This window comes from Platichthys flesus, chromosome 4, assembly GCF_949316205.1.
Source record: "Platichthys flesus chromosome 4, fPlaFle2.1, whole genome shotgun sequence".
In the NCBI taxonomy this organism is placed as follows: Eukaryota; Metazoa; Chordata; class Actinopteri; order Pleuronectiformes; family Pleuronectidae; genus Platichthys; species Platichthys flesus.
The window spans coordinates 3,319,942-3,343,161 of NC_084948.1; the positions used below are offsets into that span (position 1 = coordinate 3,319,942).

General features: G+C 39.6%; 3 protein-coding genes across 14 annotated transcripts; all 3 read right to left on the reverse strand.

Moving 5' to 3' along the window:
• Positions 1–141: 141 nt before the first annotated feature.
• On the reverse strand, positions 142–7,459 carry dhx40 (DEAH (Asp-Glu-Ala-His) box polypeptide 40). The gene is made up of 17 exons (XM_062386714.1): positions 7,152–7,459; positions 6,242–6,387; positions 6,030–6,149; positions 5,707–5,943; positions 5,060–5,126; positions 4,375–4,506; positions 4,175–4,274; positions 3,967–4,053; positions 3,347–3,529; positions 3,166–3,246; positions 2,915–3,072; positions 1,708–1,822; positions 1,466–1,574; positions 1,095–1,189; positions 913–982; positions 566–794; positions 142–352 (listed from the first exon to the last, which is right to left on the reverse strand). The coding sequence occupies exons 1-17, from the start codon at positions 7,324–7,326 to the stop codon at positions 231–233; spliced, it is 2,226 nt and encodes a 741-aa protein (XP_062242698.1). The 5' UTR covers positions 7,327–7,459; the 3' UTR covers positions 142–230.
• An 855-nt stretch (positions 7,460–8,314) lies between these two features.
• LOC133951981 (zona pellucida sperm-binding protein 4-like) lies at positions 8,315–12,549 on the reverse strand. Of its 5 annotated transcripts, XM_062386252.1 has the most exons (11): positions 12,395–12,546; positions 12,208–12,247; positions 11,989–12,110; positions 11,777–11,879; positions 11,480–11,697; positions 11,089–11,177; positions 10,652–10,782; positions 10,237–10,426; positions 9,984–10,122; positions 9,847–9,910; positions 8,315–9,745 (listed from the first exon to the last, which is right to left on the reverse strand). In XM_062386252.1, the coding sequence occupies exons 1-11, from the start codon at positions 12,476–12,478 to the stop codon at positions 9,654–9,656; spliced, it is 1,272 nt and encodes a 423-aa protein (XP_062242236.1). In that variant the 5' UTR covers positions 12,479–12,546; the 3' UTR covers positions 8,315–9,653. The 5 variants fall into 5 exon arrangements, 4 of the variants coding, with proteins under 4 accessions (XP_062242236.1, XP_062242235.1, XP_062242234.1 ...); XM_062386251.1 differs by having other exon boundaries at positions 10,273–10,426; positions 12,208–12,549; XM_062386250.1 differs by having other exon boundaries at positions 12,208–12,546.
• A 450-nt stretch (positions 12,550–12,999) lies between these two features.
• LOC133951287 (uncharacterized) lies at positions 13,000–17,736 on the reverse strand. 8 transcript variants are annotated; one of them, XM_062385138.1, is made up of 11 exons: positions 17,652–17,736; positions 16,787–17,134; positions 16,528–16,611; positions 16,348–16,407; positions 15,474–15,527; positions 14,975–15,001; positions 14,660–14,839; positions 14,152–14,199; positions 14,023–14,085; positions 13,913–13,939; positions 13,001–13,831 (listed from the first exon to the last, which is right to left on the reverse strand). In XM_062385138.1, the coding sequence occupies exons 1-11, from the start codon at positions 17,710–17,712 to the stop codon at positions 13,776–13,778; spliced, it is 1,008 nt and encodes a 335-aa protein (XP_062241122.1). In that variant the 5' UTR covers positions 17,713–17,736; the 3' UTR covers positions 13,001–13,775. The 8 variants fall into 8 exon arrangements, with proteins under 8 accessions (XP_062241124.1, XP_062241126.1, XP_062241125.1 ...); XM_062385139.1 differs by lacking the exon at positions 14,152–14,199; XM_062385136.1 differs by having other exon boundaries at positions 13,002–13,831; positions 14,023–14,199; positions 15,474–15,503.
• Between the last annotated feature and the right edge of the window lie 5,484 nt (positions 17,737–23,220).

Below are 23,220 nucleotides of genomic sequence, written 5' to 3' on the forward strand. Positions count from 1 at the left end.
GAGACAAGTCTGTACAGTATTTCTGCTAAATCTTACTTACAAACGAACAAACCGAATGAAAACACGATCTCCTTGGCAGTGCAAACTAATGCTACAGTATTTTGAGTGAAGCAGGGAATAAACAAGAAAGAGGCAATGGTATAAATGTACAAAAAACGTTTATTATTCATTTGTTATTTTCAAAAGTATTCATTTGAATGAATCCTGTCATCAAGAGGACGTGTTTTCTGTCAGAGAGGTTTATTTTGTTGTCTCTGTTGCTTCCGCTGCAGGTAGCGAGCACGGGCATCACTGACAGAGGCTTCGTTGTTTCGCTTCTCGTGCTTATTCAGGACATCCTCAGTAGAAACCTCTGAAAGAAGCACAGAGGTAATTTATTAACTTGTCATAAATGTCTTGGTATAGATTATCAATTCATTCATCCAGCAAAACACTTCAGATCATCATTTTCTTTTTGGCCTTTTAATCCACCCTGTGCTTTAGGTGGGTAGTTTCTGGCACCACTTTCGACCAACCATAAAACTGTAGCACAATTTCAGAAATAATATGTGGATAATCATAAAACCTTGTTGTCTTTTGGCTGCTTCCCTGGTCTCCCATTTTATCATCTCTTCGTCAGTCACTTCTTCTCTTGCCACATTGCTCAGCTCATAGACGTCCACCTCATGGAGTTTAGGTAACAAGTCCTTCACCCACTCATACCGAACTGGACACACTGTCCTGATGTACACCCGTGAAGTCACAAGCATGTCGTGGAAGATGACCCAGTTCAGCTTCCCCTCCTGGTCACACAGCTGCGAGGATTCACGATGGCGAGAGAAATAAAAAAAAAAAAACATTTTTGATTTGGGTTCCAAACACGATGCATCTTCAAACTGTTTTTGAATACAGTGATCTTAAAAAAAACTTTACCGATGATGACGGATGAATGTGAACCATGGATCCATGTCCATCCATAGTGCAAAACACATTTCCCATAGACCTATAGAATTTGGGATGGAAAGGAATTAACCAAAAATTATTTTCAACCAGAAAATAATCCCAAAACACCAAATGCGTTAAATATAGGTAAATTAAATGAGCCCTGGTGATACCTTCTGGCAACGTTGGTGAAATATCCTGCGCACAGGCATCGTCTGAAGAGTTCATTCTTGTCGCCATCAAATGTTTCTACGGGGAAATCTCTCCTCTGGGAGACATAAAGATAATAATGACAATTAAACTAATTAGCTCTGCAGTGTTTGGGCAAACAACAAATGAATATAAGACAGTATATTTGAGTCGAATATCTGACAACACAGATCTGCTCAGAGGTTTCATTCAAGTACATAAAAAATGTGGGGAGCAACTATCAGCTGCGATGACTTAACAGAAACTGTGCATTGCGGCTGTAATGTTTACATCAACAGAGAATGGATACACGTCATGCTGCAGTCCGCGATGTGAAAACAACACACTGCTGTACCTTCTGGAGGCGGAGGAGGATCTCTCGCAGCTGAGTCTCCACACTAAAGGCTGACTTCAGCGCCCTCCAGTGGATCCAGTTCTCTTTACACCATGAGGAAGGCCTGTCACTTCAGAATACAAGAGAAAGGCCCACACATGTGACAGCTGTGATAATACAAGTGAGACACAGTCATTCATTTATACAAGCAACAAGAAATAGTACAAGTTGAACTTGCAGCAGTAATGTATTCTGTACTCTACCTGGATTTGCACAACTGAAACACACTCAGAAGTGTGGCAAAATCGTTCATGCTGCCGCTTTTGTTAGCCAGCCCTCTGTGCTTCTTATCTGCTTCTTTCAGCTTCTCAGGGTGTCCTGAAGAGAGCATGAGATCAGTTACACTGAAATTCACTGACAGACTGTTTTTTTGATATGGGCTAACCCGCTAAACTAGAAATACCGCAGTGGGGTTGTATGCTCTCACCAACCAGTGCAGTTTCAGTACACATATATTTTTTCCCAGATTCATATAATGCCCCCATGACATTTGACCACCTTGGGGATGGACGTATTGAAGGACAACCTGAAAATATGATGCCGTCGCCAGTACAGATGCATAAAAAGGCAAATGACTCCTTTACCATAGCTTGTAGAGGAGTGTCATGAAGGGGTTATTGATATGTTATCAGAGTCCAGGGCCAGCACTATTTGCATAGTGGGGATTAGATAGAGTCGTGGTCAGGGTGTGTATGACCCTAGCCAGGTAAGGACGTACCCCCACATTGGTCATGTTGTAATGTAGCATGGTGGTTCTAGCAATAAAACCAGTTCAATAGAAGTTTATGTTTCTGCATTTGATAATGGATATCCGAGGATATCACAAGGAGTTTGCCCTTCTATAATTTGTTCACGTCACACAACGGAAACTGAGAAGCTCTCTCACTTAGTTGTCTTGTCTGAGTTGCATCATGCATCATATGAAGATGAAAAAAATGCTATAACACACTCCCAGTATGTAAAAAACATAAACTTAAAAAAATATTCATGGCTATTTATGTGCCGACACCAGCACAATCAAAGGCACGTCATAAAGTTGTGCTGGGAAAGGTGCAGCGTCAACATCTAGACTGCCAAATTAAAGAAGAAGAAATGAGTTCACCTAGGTGTCATATATCCATCACTGCAGATCGGCGACAGAGATGATAAAAACTTGGGTCCAGGGCAGAGTCGTTTGACCCAAGAGCATATGCCAATTGTATTCATTCTTATTGTGGACAAAAGCCAGATGTTGGTGGGGTTTTTTACCCATGGAAAAAGGGGCTTCATTTTCACACGCCATTTCCTGTCACAGAACTGACGGACGAGTCAGAATAGATAAGTATATAGATAAGACAAGTGTGTTCTTCGCCCTTGTAGTCTTTACTTAGAAGCAAATCCCCAAATAAACCCAAAAGCTAAACTACTGACCTGGCCTGATGAGGATGTTCTCCACTGACAGCATGGCGGCCACAGGAAGTAGCAGATCCTGGCACCCGAGGGAGGCGGCTTTGAGCACAGCCCTGGTGAGGCCTGGTTGCAGCGGGAACTCCACCATCAGCTCCCCCAGCTGGGTCACTCTACCCCTCCTGCAGTCCAAGCATCAGACCCACAGAGCTCAGGAAACTTCAACAAGAACAACTACTGAACCAAACACTTGGTGACAAGGTGAAACCACTCACCTGTCAATAGCATCGAATTGATAGAGCTGTTTTAGTGCTTCTAGTATAAACCTCTCTTCTGGACAGTCCAGATAAGGGAATCTTAAAAAAAATCAACTTATTATTTTAGAAATTAAAGTCTTAATAAATACATTTTTGGGAATTAGGAAAGCAAAACGATACAGAATGGGGACCAGTGTACCTGATGACATCATGGACGCCCAGGCACTTCAGTGTGAGTACGACTGCTGTCAGACTTGTCCTCTGGATTTCTGGAACCGTGTATTCAGGCATGATCTTTTCCCAAAATTCCTTTGAATAGATCCGGAAGCATTTTCCCGCTGAGGTTCTTCCAGCTCGGCCTGCTCTCTGCTGAGCCTCGCTCCTAATCACAGACGAAAATCATTTTTCCTTACTGCCATTACCGTTTTTTTCCCCTTTTAGTGTTTTATATGTGATTGTTTTGTTCATGTAATGGACTGCAAAGTTAAAAAGCACAAAGAGCTCCTCTTCACCACAGAAAACACTGTTAATGAAGATCCTGAAATGCCTCGTTAGTACTCCGGTCAATATTTCCACACCATATTGATGTCCCACGTTTGCATAATGCAAGCCAAGTCATGTCTGAATGAGGAAAGTGATGTGTTTATTTAACACTTATTTAACCAGGTAAAGTTCCGTTGACTTTAAAAGTCTCTGTGTCCATGTAAGCTTTTTTAAACAAATAACCACAATTATAAACTTGAATACCAGCAGAATATGTCTCCTTTAATTCAAAACTATATGCAGGTCTGAAATAATTGTACATTCGGCACGACTCACTTTGAAATAGGCACCACCTCCAAGATATCCATGCCCACCTGTGAGTTGTGGCTGAGTTGCTTCACAAACCCGCTGTCTATGATGTACCTATAGAAGAAAGTGATGTAAGCTTTTCAGTGGCTTAACTGAAACATTTCAGTGATGTTGATTTAATGTCTCAATTTCATGGTTACATATGTTAAAAGCATTGACCCCAGGCCTCACTTACTTTATACCATTGATAGTGAGAGATGTTGCTGCAATGTTAGTGGCCACTACACACTTTCTTATTCCCGGAGGCGGGGGCTGAAAGATCTGCCTCTGTTGCTCTATGACAAGAACACAAACACAAAAAAGCAGACACTTACTTCAACTTGTAAAAATCTATCTCGCAGTCAGGTGTAACAACCGTAGCAGTTGTGTGTTTACCAGTAGGCATGGATCCATAAAGCGGCAATATGAGAAGACCCTCCACCGTCTGGTCCTCCACATCATAGCGATAGTCTATAGATTCTGCTTTTTCAAATAGCAAGTCACAGGCGCGTTCGATCTCTGACTGACCTGTCAAACATAAAAAGAAAACATGTGGCTGATTTTGTCTGCATTAAGGTTTGAGTCCGTATTTATCAATTGTTGCACGTTTATAAATTTATAAATACGACCTCACGTTGTGTCAATCACGTTTACAGACAGACTCCAAAACTTTAATCTGTCATTCAATTTTCGGATCAGGTTTCCATATGCTGTGTTTTTTGCATCTTAAACAGGCGTTTCAGAGAGAAATTTTAGAAGCTAACACATATCACAAATTCGTTTTTTTATTTTTAATATGAGGTATCAGTGCTGGTAACATATCAAACTGGACAACTTACATCCTGAAATAGACCAAAATAATTTCACAGCTCCAGAAAATGAAATCGTTCTCGTTCCTGCCAGCTTATCAGGTTTGGATTGAACCCATGTTTTGTTATTTGTTTTTTAGAGAAATATAAAAATCATCTTTCTTGTGCAAACTTTCTCTGTGTGATGATTTTTATTTGATGACACGTACGAAAAAATAAGGAGAGACTTATAAGGTTTAATGTGATCTCAGGGCCTGATAATGGGAACTCACCAGTTAAGAAAACAAGAATGTCCCCACACATCTCACTGGTGTGCACATCCAGGGCCACTTTCACCACCTGGGGAGCAAAGGCAGTCAAATGCAACCAACATCAACATTCAACAATCAATGTTAAAGTTAAAGTAATAGTCTTTCCCTGTAAGAATCTTATAATAAAAAGACTTAAATATAGTATATAATAGGGATGAAACATTGTGCAACTTACACACTGAGCTGAAGTGAACTGAGGAGCCCTCAGCATTATCACGATGTTCTAAAATTACTCCAAGACTTTTTAAAAAACAAACTTATCATTTTATTTACTTATTTAAGGTTGTGAATAGTTAAAACTGCATTACTGGAATTTTTTACTGTAAACAAAAATCAAACAAAAAAACCAACTTACATACTAAAGCCTTCTTTCTTTAGTGTTAGTATTACACATTTGGTGTTTGTAATATTACTATTTTTACTATAAATAATTATATTTATATTATTTCATTATTATACCTCATTTAATTACTTTAGCTTGTGAATCTGTACTCCTTGAAAATGTTCAGGACATTTTAATAACACCACAATTATACTGATAATCGTGAAAACTGTGGTCAGTATAATGTTCACACTAATTCCTCACTACTCCAAACATAACTCAGTACCTCTTTTAAATAACCAGTGCTTTCTACATCTTTTGGTCCCACGGCAGAACCAAATGTGCAGACCACAGGAAACGTCCTCCCAGGAATAACAAAGACGGGACAATCGCAAAGAAAAGCTGAAAGCTTGTCAGTTTCCAATGTAGCGGACATCACCACCACCTTCAGCGGAAAGGATCGACCCTTTGTGGCCTCAACGGGGTCGGAGAAGACTTTCTTCAATAAGCCCAGGAGGATATCCTGCAGCAAATACAAACAAATACAAACACATGCTCAGTGCAGGAATCACATGCGTTGATGTACATTCGCTGAATATGTTGACTCACTGTGTTGAGGCTGCGTTCATGGACCTCATCCAAGATCACAACACTGTACTGAGACAGTCCAGGGTCTGCCAGAATCTCTCTGAGCAAACATCCGTCTGTCAGGTACTTCACAACCGTGTCCTGGCTCAAACACAGACCCACCTCCAAGTTATAAGACGGTCACAATAAAGATGCTGGATTTTCTGCAGGGTCGTCCCATCTCTGCCTCTCACCTGTGATGTGCAATCATCAAAGCGCACTTGGTAGCCGACTTCTCTTCCCAGATTGCATTGCATCTCCTGGGCCACCCTCTGGGCCACTGTGATGGCAGCCACACGGCGGGGCTGTGTGATAGCGATTTTGCCATCTTTACAAAAACCTATATGGAAGAGAAGAGGGAACATGAAGTAGTTGATTTCTTTAGATCAAACTGTATTTAGATTTAGTCTTTTAACGTAATAAATAATACTTGTGTGTTTAGCAGTGATGGTAACTCACACAAGACCAAATGATCAGGGATGGGGCTGCAGAATTGGTTCTTTACGGATCAAATCATCTCAATTTTTCAGGTCGCACCATCAGTTTGAAATGAAATTTTCTGTTCTGCAGGGGTGTACACCACCTCTTTCACAATGTCACCTGGGATTGGCTCCAGCTTCCCCTATGACCCTCAAAGGAAGTGGTATAGATAATGGCTGGATGGACAGACTTATGGAAGGTACGTGTCTCTGATCTTAGTTAAGGGAGATATTTGCTCATGATGTGATTTTTAGGTGATTTTAACTGGTCATAACTCCTTTGATACGTGTAACACAGAAATGGTTCTCATGTCGTTTTGAAGCTCCTTTCCAGCTCCATGTTTATCTAAACAGTTTGTAATCTCAGTATACAAAAATAATCCTCATGGACCATCTCCAAAGTACACATTCCCATACCACAATGATACAATTGTGATGCACCACCAGGACGTCCCAGAAGTCCCCAAGACGTCATTAGCCTACGTCTACCATTCTTGTTGTTATACGACACACGTGATATTTGGTTGCATGTGTTTGTCATTAGACCAAATCAACATGACAAGTTCAGATCTGTGATGGTGCGGCCCAGATGTGTGATGTGGACTGACCACAAGTGACTTCTCACCAGCTTGATGCAGGAACTGTGGAAGCTGTGTGGTTTTCCCGCTGCCGGTCTCCCCGGTTACAACCAGAAAAGAGCTGTTTTTTACAGCCTCGATCAGTTTGGTTTTGTGCCGATGGATCGGCAGGTTTGTTGACTCGGTGTCGTCCTTCCGGTCCCGTCTGGTTGATGTGGACATAACTGAGCGCTTTTACTGTGTGAGGAGATAAGAAGTGAGCCCCACATACACTATTACACTTCAAACAACACCTATTTCTTTGGCATTTATCATTTCAGAGGACACAAGTTCTGCAACTTCCGCAAACTAACCCGCTCTGCTTTCCTATTGGTCTAAAAATGAGCACGTGACTCAAACTCCTCTACCAAAATAAAAGCCTAGCAGATTTATTAAAACACGTAAAAGAAAATCATAATAAAAAAACTCATACAAGTTGAACATTACAAGTAATTAATACATTAGTTAATGTAAATTAAATTGGCCTATTAATTATCATTATTATTGACTTGACTTTCACGAGCCAAATGGCTTGAAGCAGGGCTTTTGTTTGTGAAGGAAAATTAATACAAGCTTTGTTTCTCATACACATGTTAAAACCTACATTAATAAACACTGTTCACTCATAAAATGATCATATCACAAAAATATAGAAGGGTGCTCTTATTGAGTACAAAACACACACCATATAATGAAGGAAGACAATGACGGCTCCCCAAAAATGAAGCCAAAGGGCCTCCAGTGCCACCTGATGGCTGTCTGCAGTGCAGGTCATGAATCCTGCCTCATCCATTATAGTCAATGGGACATTGATCAAACTAAAAGGTCAAAGTACATGTCAAATTTTTCTTAAAGGAAGGAGTCTGTCATTTTAGCTAGTTGTTTTGTGGTATGTTTGGTTTTAATTAGTTCATTAATGCTAAAAACACTGTAACATTGTGATTGACAGCTGAGACTGACACACGATTGGTTATGTGTGTATAGCGGCAGAACCTCAGTGCGCAGACTCTGGCTCCAAATGTGTTCATATCGAATATTTTGGCCTCATTTTTGAATATAGGGAGGACGTGGGGATGTGTCATCCATCTTTATTTACAGTTTTTGGTAAAAGCACATGCTCTCATGCGTATACAGTGTGCACATACAAACCATGCACGTGCAAATGCTAGAATACAAATATGGCTCAATGTAGAGGAGAACATCTTTCATGTGGGAGTTTGTTTATTTTAGACTAAGTTCACAAAAAATTTGGCCTAAACTGATGTAAACGTTCATGCACTTCTTCAATATCGTGACCTTCCTAAAATAATGGCCTCTCCTCATGATGCTGGCCACCTCTGGTAAAATCGTATCCTCAGGTGAACAGATCTTGGGATTCTATCCCTGTAAAATAATGGCCTATGTCAAGAATGTGACTTACAATTTTACAAGCTTTTCAAGATGGCGTCTACATCATATAGAACGAAAATCTACTTAGCCACTGAAGTTATATACATTATTCATGGCTCGTCCCCTATTGGGAAGTGATGAGGGTTACTATAATATAGGCTAGGCTATAAATATTGCACAGTTATTTAGTCTTTTTAGTCAGCATTTTAGTCAGCAAAATAGCTAGGTCCATGAAGCTAGCATTTAGCAAAGAGTGGAAAGGCTCCAGAATCTGTGTAATGTTGGATGTTTCTATGTGCTCTGCAAATCAAGGAGAGAAAGTTCCAGGACCTCCAGTCAATGAAAAACGTCATGCCCGTTGAGTGTCATCACCTCTTTGACAATTTGCCACATTAATAGGCATCAGTCAAGAAACCAGCAAAGAAGAGCTAGAGGGAGAACTAAAGAGATGCACATGCCTCCTCAGCATTATTTTTTATTTAGTCTGTTAGTCATGCATTAGTGTTGAAGGTTTAAAATTGCTTAAGTCACAAAGGCATGTTAAAAAATTGGTCTAGGTCATTTATTCCTCTTATGTTACATAATTGACAAACATCGTTATAAGTTTGTCAATAGTCATCTATTGTTATAACCTTTTTGAGTGAAATTATTAATAAATATCATATATTTAACATTTGGTAAATTTGATTGTGTTTTCTGAAAACCCGGACAAAATGACTTGGGCCATTAGTTTAGGAGGGTGACGGTATGTGATTCATCGTGATCCACTGATGAATTGCACAAAAATGTGAAAGGTGTTCACACTGTGAAAAGAAAATGACCCAAACCAACCGAAAGAGGAGAAGGAGACTGCCTTGCTCTGCTCTGATAAATGGGATATCATGTAGAAAAACTGCCACACCAATTTGAGTTTTGGGACAAGACTTTCTGACAACTTGCATTATTTGATACAATCAACAGATGAGTTGAGTCGATCAAGAATAAGTTACCTAATGGGACCCTATCGAAGACCAATATAGCAAAGAGTTGATTTGTTTTTATTACAAATCAAGGACATGTCTGTTATAAATCTTGGGGCCTCCAAATACGACTTCAGATTGCAGGTTTCTTTTTCTGGATATTTAAAGTCGATAAAGAAGGGGTCCACCAGAGACCACACTGTGAAGAATCCTGGGTCCTGGCTCTGGTGTAATTCTTCTTAGTTTACGCATTTCTGAAAGAAATAGAAAGACGTTTCATTGACTTGATGTTGCATGCAAGCAAGACTGTCAATCAACCAGAGTCATTGAACAAAAAAGTGACATCTTGACTTACTGTTGCTGCAGGACTGTAAGCAGCCTGGTCTTTTACAGATCTCTATATTGCAGTGAAAATATACCTGAAATAGAAGATCTGCACAATAAATTAAAAGCATCAAGACTTAAAATGAGCAAAGACAGCACCATACATACCTGGTTTTCAGATGTTGTGGGCTTCACAAATGAGAACATCCTGACCACAAACCATTTGTGAAGAGAGGGGCACGTCAGCTCCTTGCTGGGGACGACTGGCAACACAACGGTTCTGTGACTATCGCCAGTAAAAGGGCACCTGGGCCGGATACAAACACAGTATACTCTCCGTTTAAAGTACAGATCGCTTTCATTTTGTTTTGATAATTTCTGAAAAGATCACATCTGCCAAACAGTTTTTACGCCTGTTAACCCGTTGACAAGCAGGTTCCATCGTTGCGGGTCATACAGGTTTTCTGTCGGTGTGGCCCAGCAGTCATCCAACAGCAGCACCAGGTCCTTATCCTCGTGTTTGAGAAGAGACACCTCCACATACACAGGCCGGCCAAGCTCAGTATCTGCTGGAGGGTCTTGAGGGGAGTAGAAAAAACTGTAAGAAGAATCTATAAGAGAACAAAAAAAAAAAGTTGTCTTATACAGAGTTGGCAACAGCAACATTTCACTGTTCACTCAAATAGCCAGAGTAAAAATAATGCATTTAAATTCTGAAGACGTTTTCTTTGGTTATGAAGAAAGGTGATTAATACAAAAATACATACATTAAATTATGAAAGAATGCACTTTGTGGACAATAAAATAAAAAGCAGGAGTGATAAAAGAAAACTGACCTCTGGCGAACCTCATTTCAGTCCTGAGTATTTCTGTGTTTCTCAAAGTTGACAGGAACTCAGATTCTCCCTGAACTTTGATCCTTGCTTGTGTTATTTTGACCAGCTCAAACCTACAACTCACAGTGAGACTGAAACAAAACAAGAAAACTAAATGTGAGCTTTGAAAATAAGACTTAAATCAACTTTGTTCATGTAGCTAGATGCAGTGGAAGAATTTGACCCCTTCTGATGTCTTATTAAAATCACTATGTTTTACCACAGAAGTGAACATTGTGAATTTGTTTGTCAGACACAGAAACATCCTTGTATCATATAGTCAACTAAAACTATGGGACCTCCATATTAAGGGTGTCGACCTTGCGCTGCAAGTTGAAAGAACCAACAATATTCAAAATCTCTCAAGCAGCAACGTGTATGTATGATCATTTTCTTACTTGAAAGGAGTGTCACGAAATATAGAGCCTCTTTGTCGATGTTGTTTCGCCTCCATGTTGACCCAGTAAGTTATAACTCCATCTTCCACCTGCGAAACACAAAACAAATCTGTTATTTTTAGTAATTGATCTATTTTCTGTATTTATATGGCACTTCTCTAGTCTTGATGACTACTCTGAGTACGAGTAACTTTCTGTATCATACATCACTCACACACCGTCGGCCCTATGGGGTTCCGTATCTTCCCCAAGGACACTTTAGCACGAACCACCGACCATCTGGTCAGTGGACGACCTGCTCTACCTCCTGAGCCACAGCCGGCCCCAGTCACATATATAACTATCTGACCCATCAGAGAATATATAATGGAAGAAACTGATTGACATTTACCATGGACTGAGCACCACAATCAGTGAACGGAAAGAGGAAAGTCACAACATCCTTGGATATTTTTCTGGGTTCACAGATGTGGCTTTGACCGGAGGGGATCCAGACATCGGTCATGTTCAGAGGCGGGACTGTGGCATTCTGGTTGATGGTGATGTTAAACCCATCCTTGCTGCAGAACAGCTGTCTCGGCACTGGTGGATAACGCTCTTTGATTGCCTCTGAAGAAAACAAACAGATAAATAAAAACACAAACAATAAAAATAATCATAATTTTACAATATTCACTGTTGGAATTACCTTTAATTCCCCATTCACAAATGAGAGGTATTGACTCGAACACCCCAAATCTTCCTCTGTCTTCAGGTGCCATGATAACTACTGTCAGACTAGTGGTGTATGTCTAATAAAAAAAAATTGTAAAAAAAAAAAAATGGATTATGTATACAAATATATAGAGATCTGCATCAAAAATAAACACAAAAGTTTAAAAGGCTATTTTACTCACTTACTTGTCTTTTCACAAAACAGCCATGGGAAGCAATTGTTAAGATCATGAAAGTATCACTTTCACCTAGGAAGTAGTGGCAGTGTTTTGCTATTGCGACGGCTTGGTAATATCCACTGTGTTCATCTGAGTGCAAATGTGAACACAAACAGCAGAGACAACACAACCACTTCAGAGCTGTACTGTTACAACGCAAGGTACGTTTTTTTATTGTCTGACTTACCTCGGACGTAAATGGCATGAGGAAGATCAGCGAATTGCACCTTTGATATATAAACACACATTAACCCGTCAAGGCAGAGCAAGCTGTTATTATTACTCACGGTGTTATAGGCTGCTGCTTGATATAGTTCTGAAGCAGTGTGGGCTTTGTATTTCAAAAGAAGCAGAGGTAAAGATAGAAATGTCACCCAGACAGCAGTTGATGAGTAGGTCTCCATCTTTGTTTGCTGACACAGGTGGAGCAGGTGTTTCACATCTGGGTTAATTGACATGATTCCATCCAGAGTGAGAGCAGCTCAAAGATGAATGTCCGTCAGTAGAGAGCACAACCCCACTGAGGCCCAACACACCCACAGATATCAGTTCCCAAAACACGATTTTTTTTCTCATCAAAAAACATTTATGGTAAAACATGGAAAATTCTGGAATCAGTCCCATCTTTATTCCCTCCAAAATTGCATTTGATTGTTTTTTTGTGAATCTGTCCAGTATTGTGTAATAAGATGAGATAGGATAGGTTCAAATAAGATAAGCTAGGTAGACAAGAGACCACGTGAGAAACTAGAATAAAATAGAAAATAAGATATGCACATTGCAGGGAATATGTCCAGATTATACAGCTTTCACCACAGATGGATATATAATTTGTAGAAAGATGTATTGCAGGAGGATGTAAACCTTAAGCAATATACATATATATGTACATATATATATATTTATAGTTATATAATTTTTATTTAATATGTTACTAAAAGGCAGCATACAAAATGCAGCAAGCTTATTAAAAAAAGGAAGAAGAACAAAGAACTACTTTCTAACCATACAGGAATCGGCATTTAAAAAGAATTATAGAAAATAAAAGGGACATGTGCAAAACAACAAACATATACATGCGGTTCAGTGATTTAACACATTGTTTTCTTCAGATGATGTATGTAATGTATATAAGCTGCACTGTTTTTCCACGTTAAACTACTCACGGTACAAGAAAATGTTCTCTTGGAGATTATCTGTATAACAATTATATTATATATATACATCTACATTGAAGAAGGAGACATGAGTGGAAATCTTCACTCCTCAAGTACATTCTTATACAAACAATATTTCCATCCGTAGTTAAAAGTGTATTTTATATACATACTATGTATTTTTTTATATTTTTATTCATTATTTTATTAGTTATTGACTATTTTTTTCTCTTGTTTACCTCATTTTGACTGTCTTCTGCTGTAGCAGGTGAATTTCCCTGCAGTTGCATCAATACAGTTTATCTTATCTTTTGAAATGAATCGAAAGCAAAATGGTGTAACCTGTGTATATGTGTGAATGTGTTTTTCTCTTTAGGATGAGCTACTGATGTCACAACATCTTGTAATTACATATAGCATTTAATCTCATGTAGATATGCTTGTCTAAATTCAGCACATGCACAGATATGATTTTGTGTGGGTTTGAAGATCTTTATTTGCTGAACTTAACAAGAGAAAAAGCAAACAGGAAATGACTGATGAGGGACTGTAATCATGACAGGATGCTGATTCTGAAAACATCAAGACAGCTGGCTCTCTATTGGTTGAGCTGCTCTTGGCTTCTGTTGTAAATCGGATTGTTGTATTCACGATCTGAGCAGAAAAGTGGCAGAGAAGCTTAGTGCACAGAATTATTTAATCAGAAACATGTGCACATATGAAGTCAGCACTCACTCGCTTTGGCTTTCTTCTTCCTGAAACCTGTCGTAATATAGAATGCATCAGTAAGGACATTATTATTTTTTAATTCTGATGGATGATAAAAGACAAAAAGGTCCAAATACCTCGCTCATGATTCTCCACTGTAGCTGACATGGTTGGTTGATTGCTGATTTCATCTTGGTTAACTATGCAATAAAAGAAATTAGTGAAATTCCTGACAGTATGGAAATCATGAAGAATATAAAAATTACCATAATCATGTTGAGTGAAACAGGATTTGCCTGATCTGTCGTAGACTTCTAGGGAGGCCAGATAAAACCTAGTTACTCAGTAGGTAGGTAGGTGGGTGGGTGGGTAGATAGGTTAGGTAGGTAGGTAGGTAGTAAGGTATTTAGGTAGGTAGATATGTCGGTAGAAAGGTAGTTAGTTAGTCAGTAAGGTAGGTAGGTAGGTAGGTAGGTAGGTAGGTAGGTAGGTAGGTAGGTAGGTAGGTATTTAGGTGAGTAGATACTGTAGGTAGGCAGGCAGGCAGGTAGTTAGCTAGTTAGTTAGTTGGGTGGTAGTTAGGTAGGTAGGCAGGCAGGTATGCAGGTAGATAGGTAGGTAGATACTGTTAGTAGGTAGGAAGATAGGTAGGTAGATACTGTCAGTAGGTAGGTAGATAGATAGGTAGGTAGGTAGGTAGTTAGGTAGGTATGCAGGCAGGCAGGCAGGTAGGCAGTAAGGTAGGTCAGTCAGTAAGAAGGTATGTATATGCACCTCTTTGGAATCTGTGCGTAGTTCTCTGACTCTCCACCATCACAAAATTAAACTGGTTCAAGTTTGCATATACGGTGCTCGGAGTTGTCTGAGCTCTGTATAGATCAGGGAGACCTACAGTACTACAATAGTTTATTTTAAGGTCCCCCTGCTGGTTGGCTGGGTCCTGGTCGTCGTTCTCTAATTTAAAAAAAAATAGATAAGTTAAGAAGATAAGACTAACACTGAACTTAGTGTTGTGTTAAGAGGGATAGAGTGACATTAGCTTTATAAAAAGGTGAATCCAAATGTGGACATAGAGCTGTGTGAACGCACCGTAAACAAGACTATGGTTGTCGGCTCCTATAGAGAAAGTAAAAGAAAAATAAAAAAATTGTGGATCAAGATCACATGGATGGGGGGGGGGGTTGATTAGTGGATTTCAACAGTGAGACCAGAATTAGGGAAAATCTATGTCACTTCACAGTGTCTGCTTTTTTAATTTATTTATGGAAGGAATGGGACGTGTCATCCTTTAACAGCCCCTTCTTTCCACTTATACATTTTTTTTAACATTGTAGACATAGTTAGGTAGTTGATTAACAAAGCATGTGGACACAAACATTATCCCATGCGAATATTTATCATTATGTTTCTTTCAAGTAACCTAAGTTTCATACAGCCTCCCCTCGCCACCCCACAACGTAGGCCCTAGATAACCTCCCTGGAAACCAACTGATGGACAAACAATGCAGATGCCAAGAACTGTAATCCATGAATTATGATTGTTGATTGAAAGACATTGTATTTGTATGTGTGTGTAGCTGCGGATTACCTCCGAGTTCTTCATGTTGTGGCTCTCGGTCTGTGGGTGTAGGTTGGTCACTGACTATTGCATTAAACATATGAATCAATAGTTTGACTCTCAATAGTAATAGTAGCATTTTGTCTTTCATACCGAGTTTGCAGATTAATACCAATCTCATGTTTTTATGGTAAATATGTGTTGTAACCTTTACATATTTGAATTGAGCCTAATCCTAACCCTATCCCTCATATATTTTTTATTTCTACTGTTACTCATACAGGGGTGATTGTTTAAATGTTGTAAGCCACAACAGATAGGTTCACTTTACTGCAGTGCTGTAGAACAGCTTTGAGGCACAAAGGTGTTGAATAGAGAATGAATTTGTCAAACAGGAAATAGAGTCCTGTCTGTTTAAGGATGATGTAGAAGTCCTGAAGACAGAGTAAGACACATTAACACGTTTTTTTTTTCCCATTGTTTTTCATCCTATTGTCACAATGGTGAAAGAAGATGTTTTTCAACATTTAAATTTGTGAGAAAATAATTCATGAATCTTGAACAATTTTGCATGTTCAGGGGAATGGTATTTGTGTGTGCAACTTTTGGCTGATACAAATAAAAATCCAGATCCAGTAAATGCTTTTCATAAAGAAAATGTTGCTACTGAGATCTAGTTTTTCCTATGTTCTCTGTTATGTATCATTTTCTTTCTAATTTAAGTTTTAACAAATCCAGCTCCTCATAACAATCTTAGCTGGTCATATATCATATGATTGATAAAACATCAATGTGTCCCTCAACCATAAGGAAAGGATGTGACCTCATCTTTGGCAACTCAGTATCAAGATAAATAGTGTAGACTGTATAAACATTATCTTTTGTAATGTAAATTATTGCTTACCCTCAATATCTACGCCTACAAGATTGGTGGTATTGTCCTGCGTCATCTTTTTGTGGAGGACTGAAATAAAAACAGTTGTTTTAAATAACAAGCAACCAACAAATTAATACATCCATCCATCAATCACATGTTCACATGTTCTGCAGAGGAATGAAAGAGTAGGACTGGACAGGTACTCACAGTAGCTGCCGACGCCCAGCAGGATGAACGTTACCACACCAACACAGATGTAGATCAGACGCCATGTCTCTTCACTCAGTGTGTCTGCATAAAGAAGTTATGGTTTTACAAAGACACGTCCACAGGAAACTCTTGCTCATTTTGTCCGCTCTCAAGCGTGTGGTCGACACGGTTTATGAATTGGAAAGGAAACGGTTGCAGGTCTCTCTCTCACAGACCGACTGCACTCACTACCACATTCACAGAGAAAACTACATACCTGTTGTGACATGCAAGTCCACCTGATGACACTTATTTCCTTGCAAGCAGCAGTAACACCCCAGGTCAGAGTCCTGAAGGTCATCGATCATGATGGGGTAGTTCCCCCTCGAGCCCTGGTTTGGGAACACTTTCACACGGCCCTCTTTGGGCAGCATGAACTGCACGTGGCCATCAGACATGAGATGGAGAAGGTTTTCCCCGGAAGCGCGGACCCACGACACCCACCCAAGGCCGCTGGTTGTAAAGTTGCATGGAAGAAGCACAGACGAGCCAAGTGGAGTGCTGACTGTGTGCATCTCACACAGATACGGATTCTGCCCGCACAATTTCTCAAAGTGCTGCTCATCTTGAGGGGAAGAGAGGTACTTGAGAATTATTTTCTGGTTCATTTATTCAAGTGTATCAACAATAGAAATGATTCCTCCTGTTTTCATTGCTATGATATCTCAGCATTAACAATCAGCATTGAGAATAAATGTTGTGTCACTGGATAACATAATTAAAGAGACTGTTTGAGCAGAATAAGAAAATGATAATGTAAGCTACAATTTGAACTTATATTGTATTATATTAAATCAAAACATTTTAATCTATATATTTACAACATTAAACATATCTCAATATAAGTAAGTAAATTATACTGTAGTCAGATTTATGTAAATCTATATAGCCAACCACAATAAATAAAAGAAAACTAAGATAAAGATTACAATAAGATTAAAAATAAAAGTACTGAAAAACTGGACCAATGGATCAAACAATAATATTAGCCAATAATTATTACAATTTTGATAATCACCACTATCCCAGATGAAAAAATGTTTAATTTATTCAAAGTTTTAATCTAAATATCTCATTCTTACCGTTTGAAGATGCACAAAGGAAGCACAGAGCTAAAGGGAAAATCCACTTGTCTGCATTCATTGTTAACAACTATGTGAACAGCACTGAGATGGTGTGTCAAACCTAACGCCTCCAAGCATCATGGGACAAAACCACAAGACGACCACTGTTCATTTTGATACACAGGCAACGGAAACTCTCTGCTGTGGGTTCACTTTCACATTAACAGAAGCCAAATGTTTAAAACTACAGCTACAGTGGTTTATTTTAACTTCATGGTGATCATGTAGCACATTTAATAACATCAAACTCAGATCAATAAATATAATGATGTATGATTTTAGATGGCGCGTTTCAGCAGGAAGTGTTGTGTCTCTTAAAAACGGCCTTGACAGTAGCGACTTTCTTCATTTAATTTGTTGTTGTGAATGGTTTTAGTTTTTTTAAGAGTTTAGCCATACAAGGATTGCAAAGTGTCTGTCTACCACTTTGGTTCTTATTGAAATATCTCAACAACTATTGAATAGGTTTCCATGAAATTTTGTGAAGACATCCTATACTGTAAAAAAAGACTGGCATTGTGTTTCCACTTCCATGAATTTAACCAAAACATCCCACACACAAACACTGCTGTCTAGCACCAATGATGACATTTGCTGCCTGAGGCTGTGCAGTAGCAATCGGGGGATGGAGCTGCAGTATCGAGGTTCCACGGATACGTGGGCTTAACAGATTGCGAGTCAGTCTCAGCTGTCATTCATGACGTTTCACCCGGTTTATATAGCATTACATTACTCATCAAGCTAGACGTATCAGAAACACGAACATTTCAATCAAGTAATATAAGACCTACCTATATATGACAGTAAACATCTTATAGACAAAAAATATATTTTGTATATGACTTATTAGTTTGGTTACTAGGTTGCAGTTGAGATGCGTTGGCATCATTTTTGGGGAGCCTTCATGTTTTCCATCTTCATACACATACTGAACCTGTAGTATACGGTGGCCCTGAGAGCTCACATGACAGCAACTTAAGAAAACACATGCAAGTTAAGAAAACACATGCAAGTTGACAAAACACTAGCCTGACGTTGTCATACTCACAATTCTAGTCAGAATGTGAGTCTGATAACGCTCCATTGGGCTGTGATATGGGGTGTGTTTCAACCGAACCAGAAAAAAAAAATGCCTCGTATCAAGCGAAGCGCAAAGCCTTAAATAACAGCTGGCTCCCATCCACTCCAGCCACACAAGCAGGGGTGAATTTACCCTCGACACCCGACATTTAACGGAGCATCATTGTGCGGTGCACATCATCCTGCAGTGCATATCATCATCACCACACATCATCGGGCACACACATCATCCTGTGGCACATATCATCATCACCGCACATCATCGTGCAGGCACATCATCCTTCGGTGCATATCATCATCACTGCGGCGCACATCATCCTGCAGCGCACATCCTCCTGCGGCACACATCATCGTGCATCGCACATCATCCTGAGGCGCACATCATCGTGCAGCGCACATCATCCTGAGGCGCACATCATCCTGGGGCGCACATCATCCTGCTGCGCACATTATTGGGCGCGCACATCATCGTGCGGGCACATTACCCTGCGGTGCACATCATCCTGCGGTGCACATCATCCTGCATTGCACAGCATCATGCAGTGCACATCATCCTGGCGCACATCATCACCGCACATCATCATGCCCGCACATCATCCTGCAGTGCACATAATCCTGCAGCACATCCTCCTGCGGTGCACATCATTCTGTGGCGCACATCATCCTGAGGCGCACATCATCCTGAGGCGCACATCATCCTGGGGCGCACATCATCCTGCGGGGCACATCATCGTGCGGGCACATCATCGTGCGGGCACATCACCCTGTGGCGCACATCATCCTGCGGCGCACATCATCCTGCATTGCACAGCATCATGCAGTGCACCTTGTTTTAGCTGTCCTCTGGAAACACTTCCGTTGTTCTTCTCTATTTGCAGCGCGTTTCACTATTTGCAGCGCGTTTGTCTATTTGCAGTGCGTGTGTCTATATATAAAGGGTCTGAGGCGGCCGAGTTGGTCATCATGACATGATGTCTATTTTATGACCACTTTGCAGTGTGTGTTTCCTCATGTAGGGGGAAGCTGTGCTGTTCATTGTAACAAATTTCTTAGAGACACTGAACCAGAAGCTGGGACACTGTGCAGAGGTAAGAATATAAATTGTGGGATATGGTGCCCAGATAGCATACAAATGTTACTTCAGGGACTGATGCAGCACTTCTGACCTCCATGTGGACCAAATATCCACAAATGTGGCCCCTTTTTGGCAAACATGCAGTGCTCTCTGCAAGATATAGTCCGGATGTGGCAAATGTTGAACATGGCCCAAATAGCACAAAAAAAATTGGGCCATTTTGGCACTTGATTGACATGCAGTATTGCTGTGGCTTACCTGTTGTGGAACAGATCTGGCAAACTGTAGCAGACCACCATTATTCATTGAGGTATGTGGGCAAAATCTGGGCCAAAACAATCTTGCTCTGTACAGACTTAAATAAATACATTTGATAGAATAACAGTAGTTTGTCAAGTGTACATGTCATATGTGTCTCAATCCAGAAACACATTTCAGATGATAAAACTATTAGTATTTTTTACATACACTCCTACTAACTACTAAAAGTGGAAGGAATCTGAGATCCTATATTTTGGCTGAACTCGACCTACTAATTCCACAAACGTCCTTCTGTATGTCTGTATGTAACGGAAACACATATCTCCAGTTAAAATCATCTTATCGGCTGTGTAAATTGCCTGACTATGTAAAGCACAGATTTAAGTGCAATAATGCTATGTGTTAAATAATTATTACAATTGAATGAACTGACAACCAGGACCCCGTAACAGTCAGTGAGGGGGCAGCATGTAACATGTCTTCTTCTGTACAGATAAATTAGGCACGATCACAGTTTCCTAACTTCACTCTGCAGTGGACAGTGGATGGCCAGATGGGTACATTTAATTATGCGGTGGAAAAAATCAGGGAAATTGAAACTCCAGAAGACACAGCAGGAAAATATTAAGTATGGGATTCATATTTGATCATTTTTTTCATTTAAAATCCATTTTCAGTGTGTTTACTGGCCCAATTCACTCGTGGCGAGCAGAAAAAATTTGAACAGATGCCGAAACCATCGCTGCAGATCGCGCAATTAATGAACATTGGAGCGGAATGGAAGCTGACAGCATTTCAACACTTCTGTCTCCCATGTTTCTAATTGTATTTGTTACTCAGGTGGTCCTGAATTTTGTTTAAAATTGTCGCTACTTTAAACAAGTAGCTACAAGTTTTTAAAAGTGGTGGCTGAAATAAAATGCTAGCATTCTCAACCAATCAGGTATATTAGGACAGTGAAAGCCCCACCCCAAAGATTTCAGTACTTTTGAAAATCAATACCTCCCAACAAAGGACTTTTTGGGGAGAAAAACATTTTATTTATTTATTTATACCCTGGCCCCTGCAGTGGAAATTTAAAGTTCCCCTTCATGTCAAGATGAAAGTGTTGAAAAATGCCCCCTGATATGGATCCAAGTCAAAATTTAATGGGTTCTTCCCTGACACATAAATCATCCTCACAGCAGGTTTCATGGTAATTCAACCAGTAGTTTGTGCGTACTCCCTACAATCATACAAAGACACATTAAAACATAAACTCCTTGAAGAAGGTAATCAACATGCACAGACTTTAAATTCCAATGTACCATGTTATGATCAGTATTGTTGTTTCAGTAAATGAACATTTCTTGAGTTTCGTACTGTTTCCTTGAGAATTTTCTCAAGAATCACATCAGTTGCAAAGTAGGTGGACAACACATTTTAATGTAATTCCCTTAATGAGTCAAATCAATACATCATCTCTCTCTCCCCCCCCCCCCCCCCTCTCTCTCTCTCTCTCTCTCTCTCTCGACTGTAGAGACTCTGATAAAACAGTCTTAGAATTTTGTCCAAGCTAAATTCAGTTGGTTTGAATAATAATTGACATGCGTTTGATACCACACATGTTCAAATGGGTTTTACAGGGCGGCTTCATTGGCATTATGATACATTGGGACTGTGACCTTGACAATGGTTACTCTCACTGCCACCCACAATACGTATTCACCCATCTAGACATCAGCATCTCAAACAAGACCATCGCAGCAGGATTTCACTTCAGGTGATCCCCACGACAGACACACTGCCATCGTCAATTTTGCCATATTGTCCAGGCAAATGTCACCCTTTCTTTTCATACATTTAATCAACTTTATTCATCATTAATGAAATATACATTTTTCCAACAACAAGTTATACCTGCATATTCTTTTTTTATTCTTTCCAACAGACACACTCGGTATTTTAAAAATGCAGCTGGTGAGGGTTTTCGATCTCTATTCAAAGTCTATGGTGTCAGATTTAACATCATGGTGCATGGGAAGGTACGGAAGATGCATTTTTCATGGTCTTTCGTCTCTGGGTTTTTATTTAAGTGAAATATAGGATTTTATTTAAGATTTTGATTCAGGAGTTTCAACACACATTCTTATATTTCTGCTGTCGTTCGTAGGCCGGGAAGTTCAGCATCATCCCAACAGCAATCAATGTTGCGTCAGGTCTGGCTTTAATGGGTGCTGTGAGTATCATGAATAATGTTCTCTGTGTGTTTTCCCGATTACGACAGCCTAATCACTGAATAACACTTCATTTAACAGGGAGCTTTCTTCCTTGACATGGTCCTTCTCTACTTAATGAAGAAAGGAGATTCCTACCGAGAAAGGAAGTTTGAAGGATACAGGTATGATAACGATACACAGAAATGTATTCGTTTTTTGTATTTCCATGACAGCCACACACAGATTAATTTAGTAGAATTGAGTGGTCAAAGATCGAGGAGACCTTTAACATCTTGTTTCAAACTCTTGTTGACATAAGTTTAACTGATTATAGTCCAGACTCGGTCATATTCCAGAGGTCAAGCTAACAAAAATGTATGTAGGCTGAATCTGCCCTGGTTAGTGAAGGCATAGAGCCATGTCGTGGTAATTCTAGGTCTATATTGTTAGGATCATAAGATTTACAGTATATCTGTAAGTCTAGAACAGAACTTACTGTGATGGAAAATCTTTCAACGGGAGTATTTCTTCTCAAATACGTTTTCTGAACATTTGCTCTGAAGCTGGATTAAAACAACCCAGTTGTAATCATGTTACACAAGCAGTTGAATGGTGCATCACTCATGCGTGATATGAATAAAAATATACTGTAATTATTTCAATAATAATAATAACAAGTAAAAATAAATGTATAGGTCTCATATGCACACATACTCACACAATGACATTGCTGTAGTATATGAACGTTTTTAATTTTTTTTGGACTGTGTGGAAATAAGATATTGGACTTTGATTGCAGTGTCCGGGTTATTGTGGTAATAAACTGGATGATATGTAGTTCAACAAATCTAGATTTTCAACTAATCTAAATCGTCCATAGAGGAATTAAATCAACATCTGAAAACCACAGTGT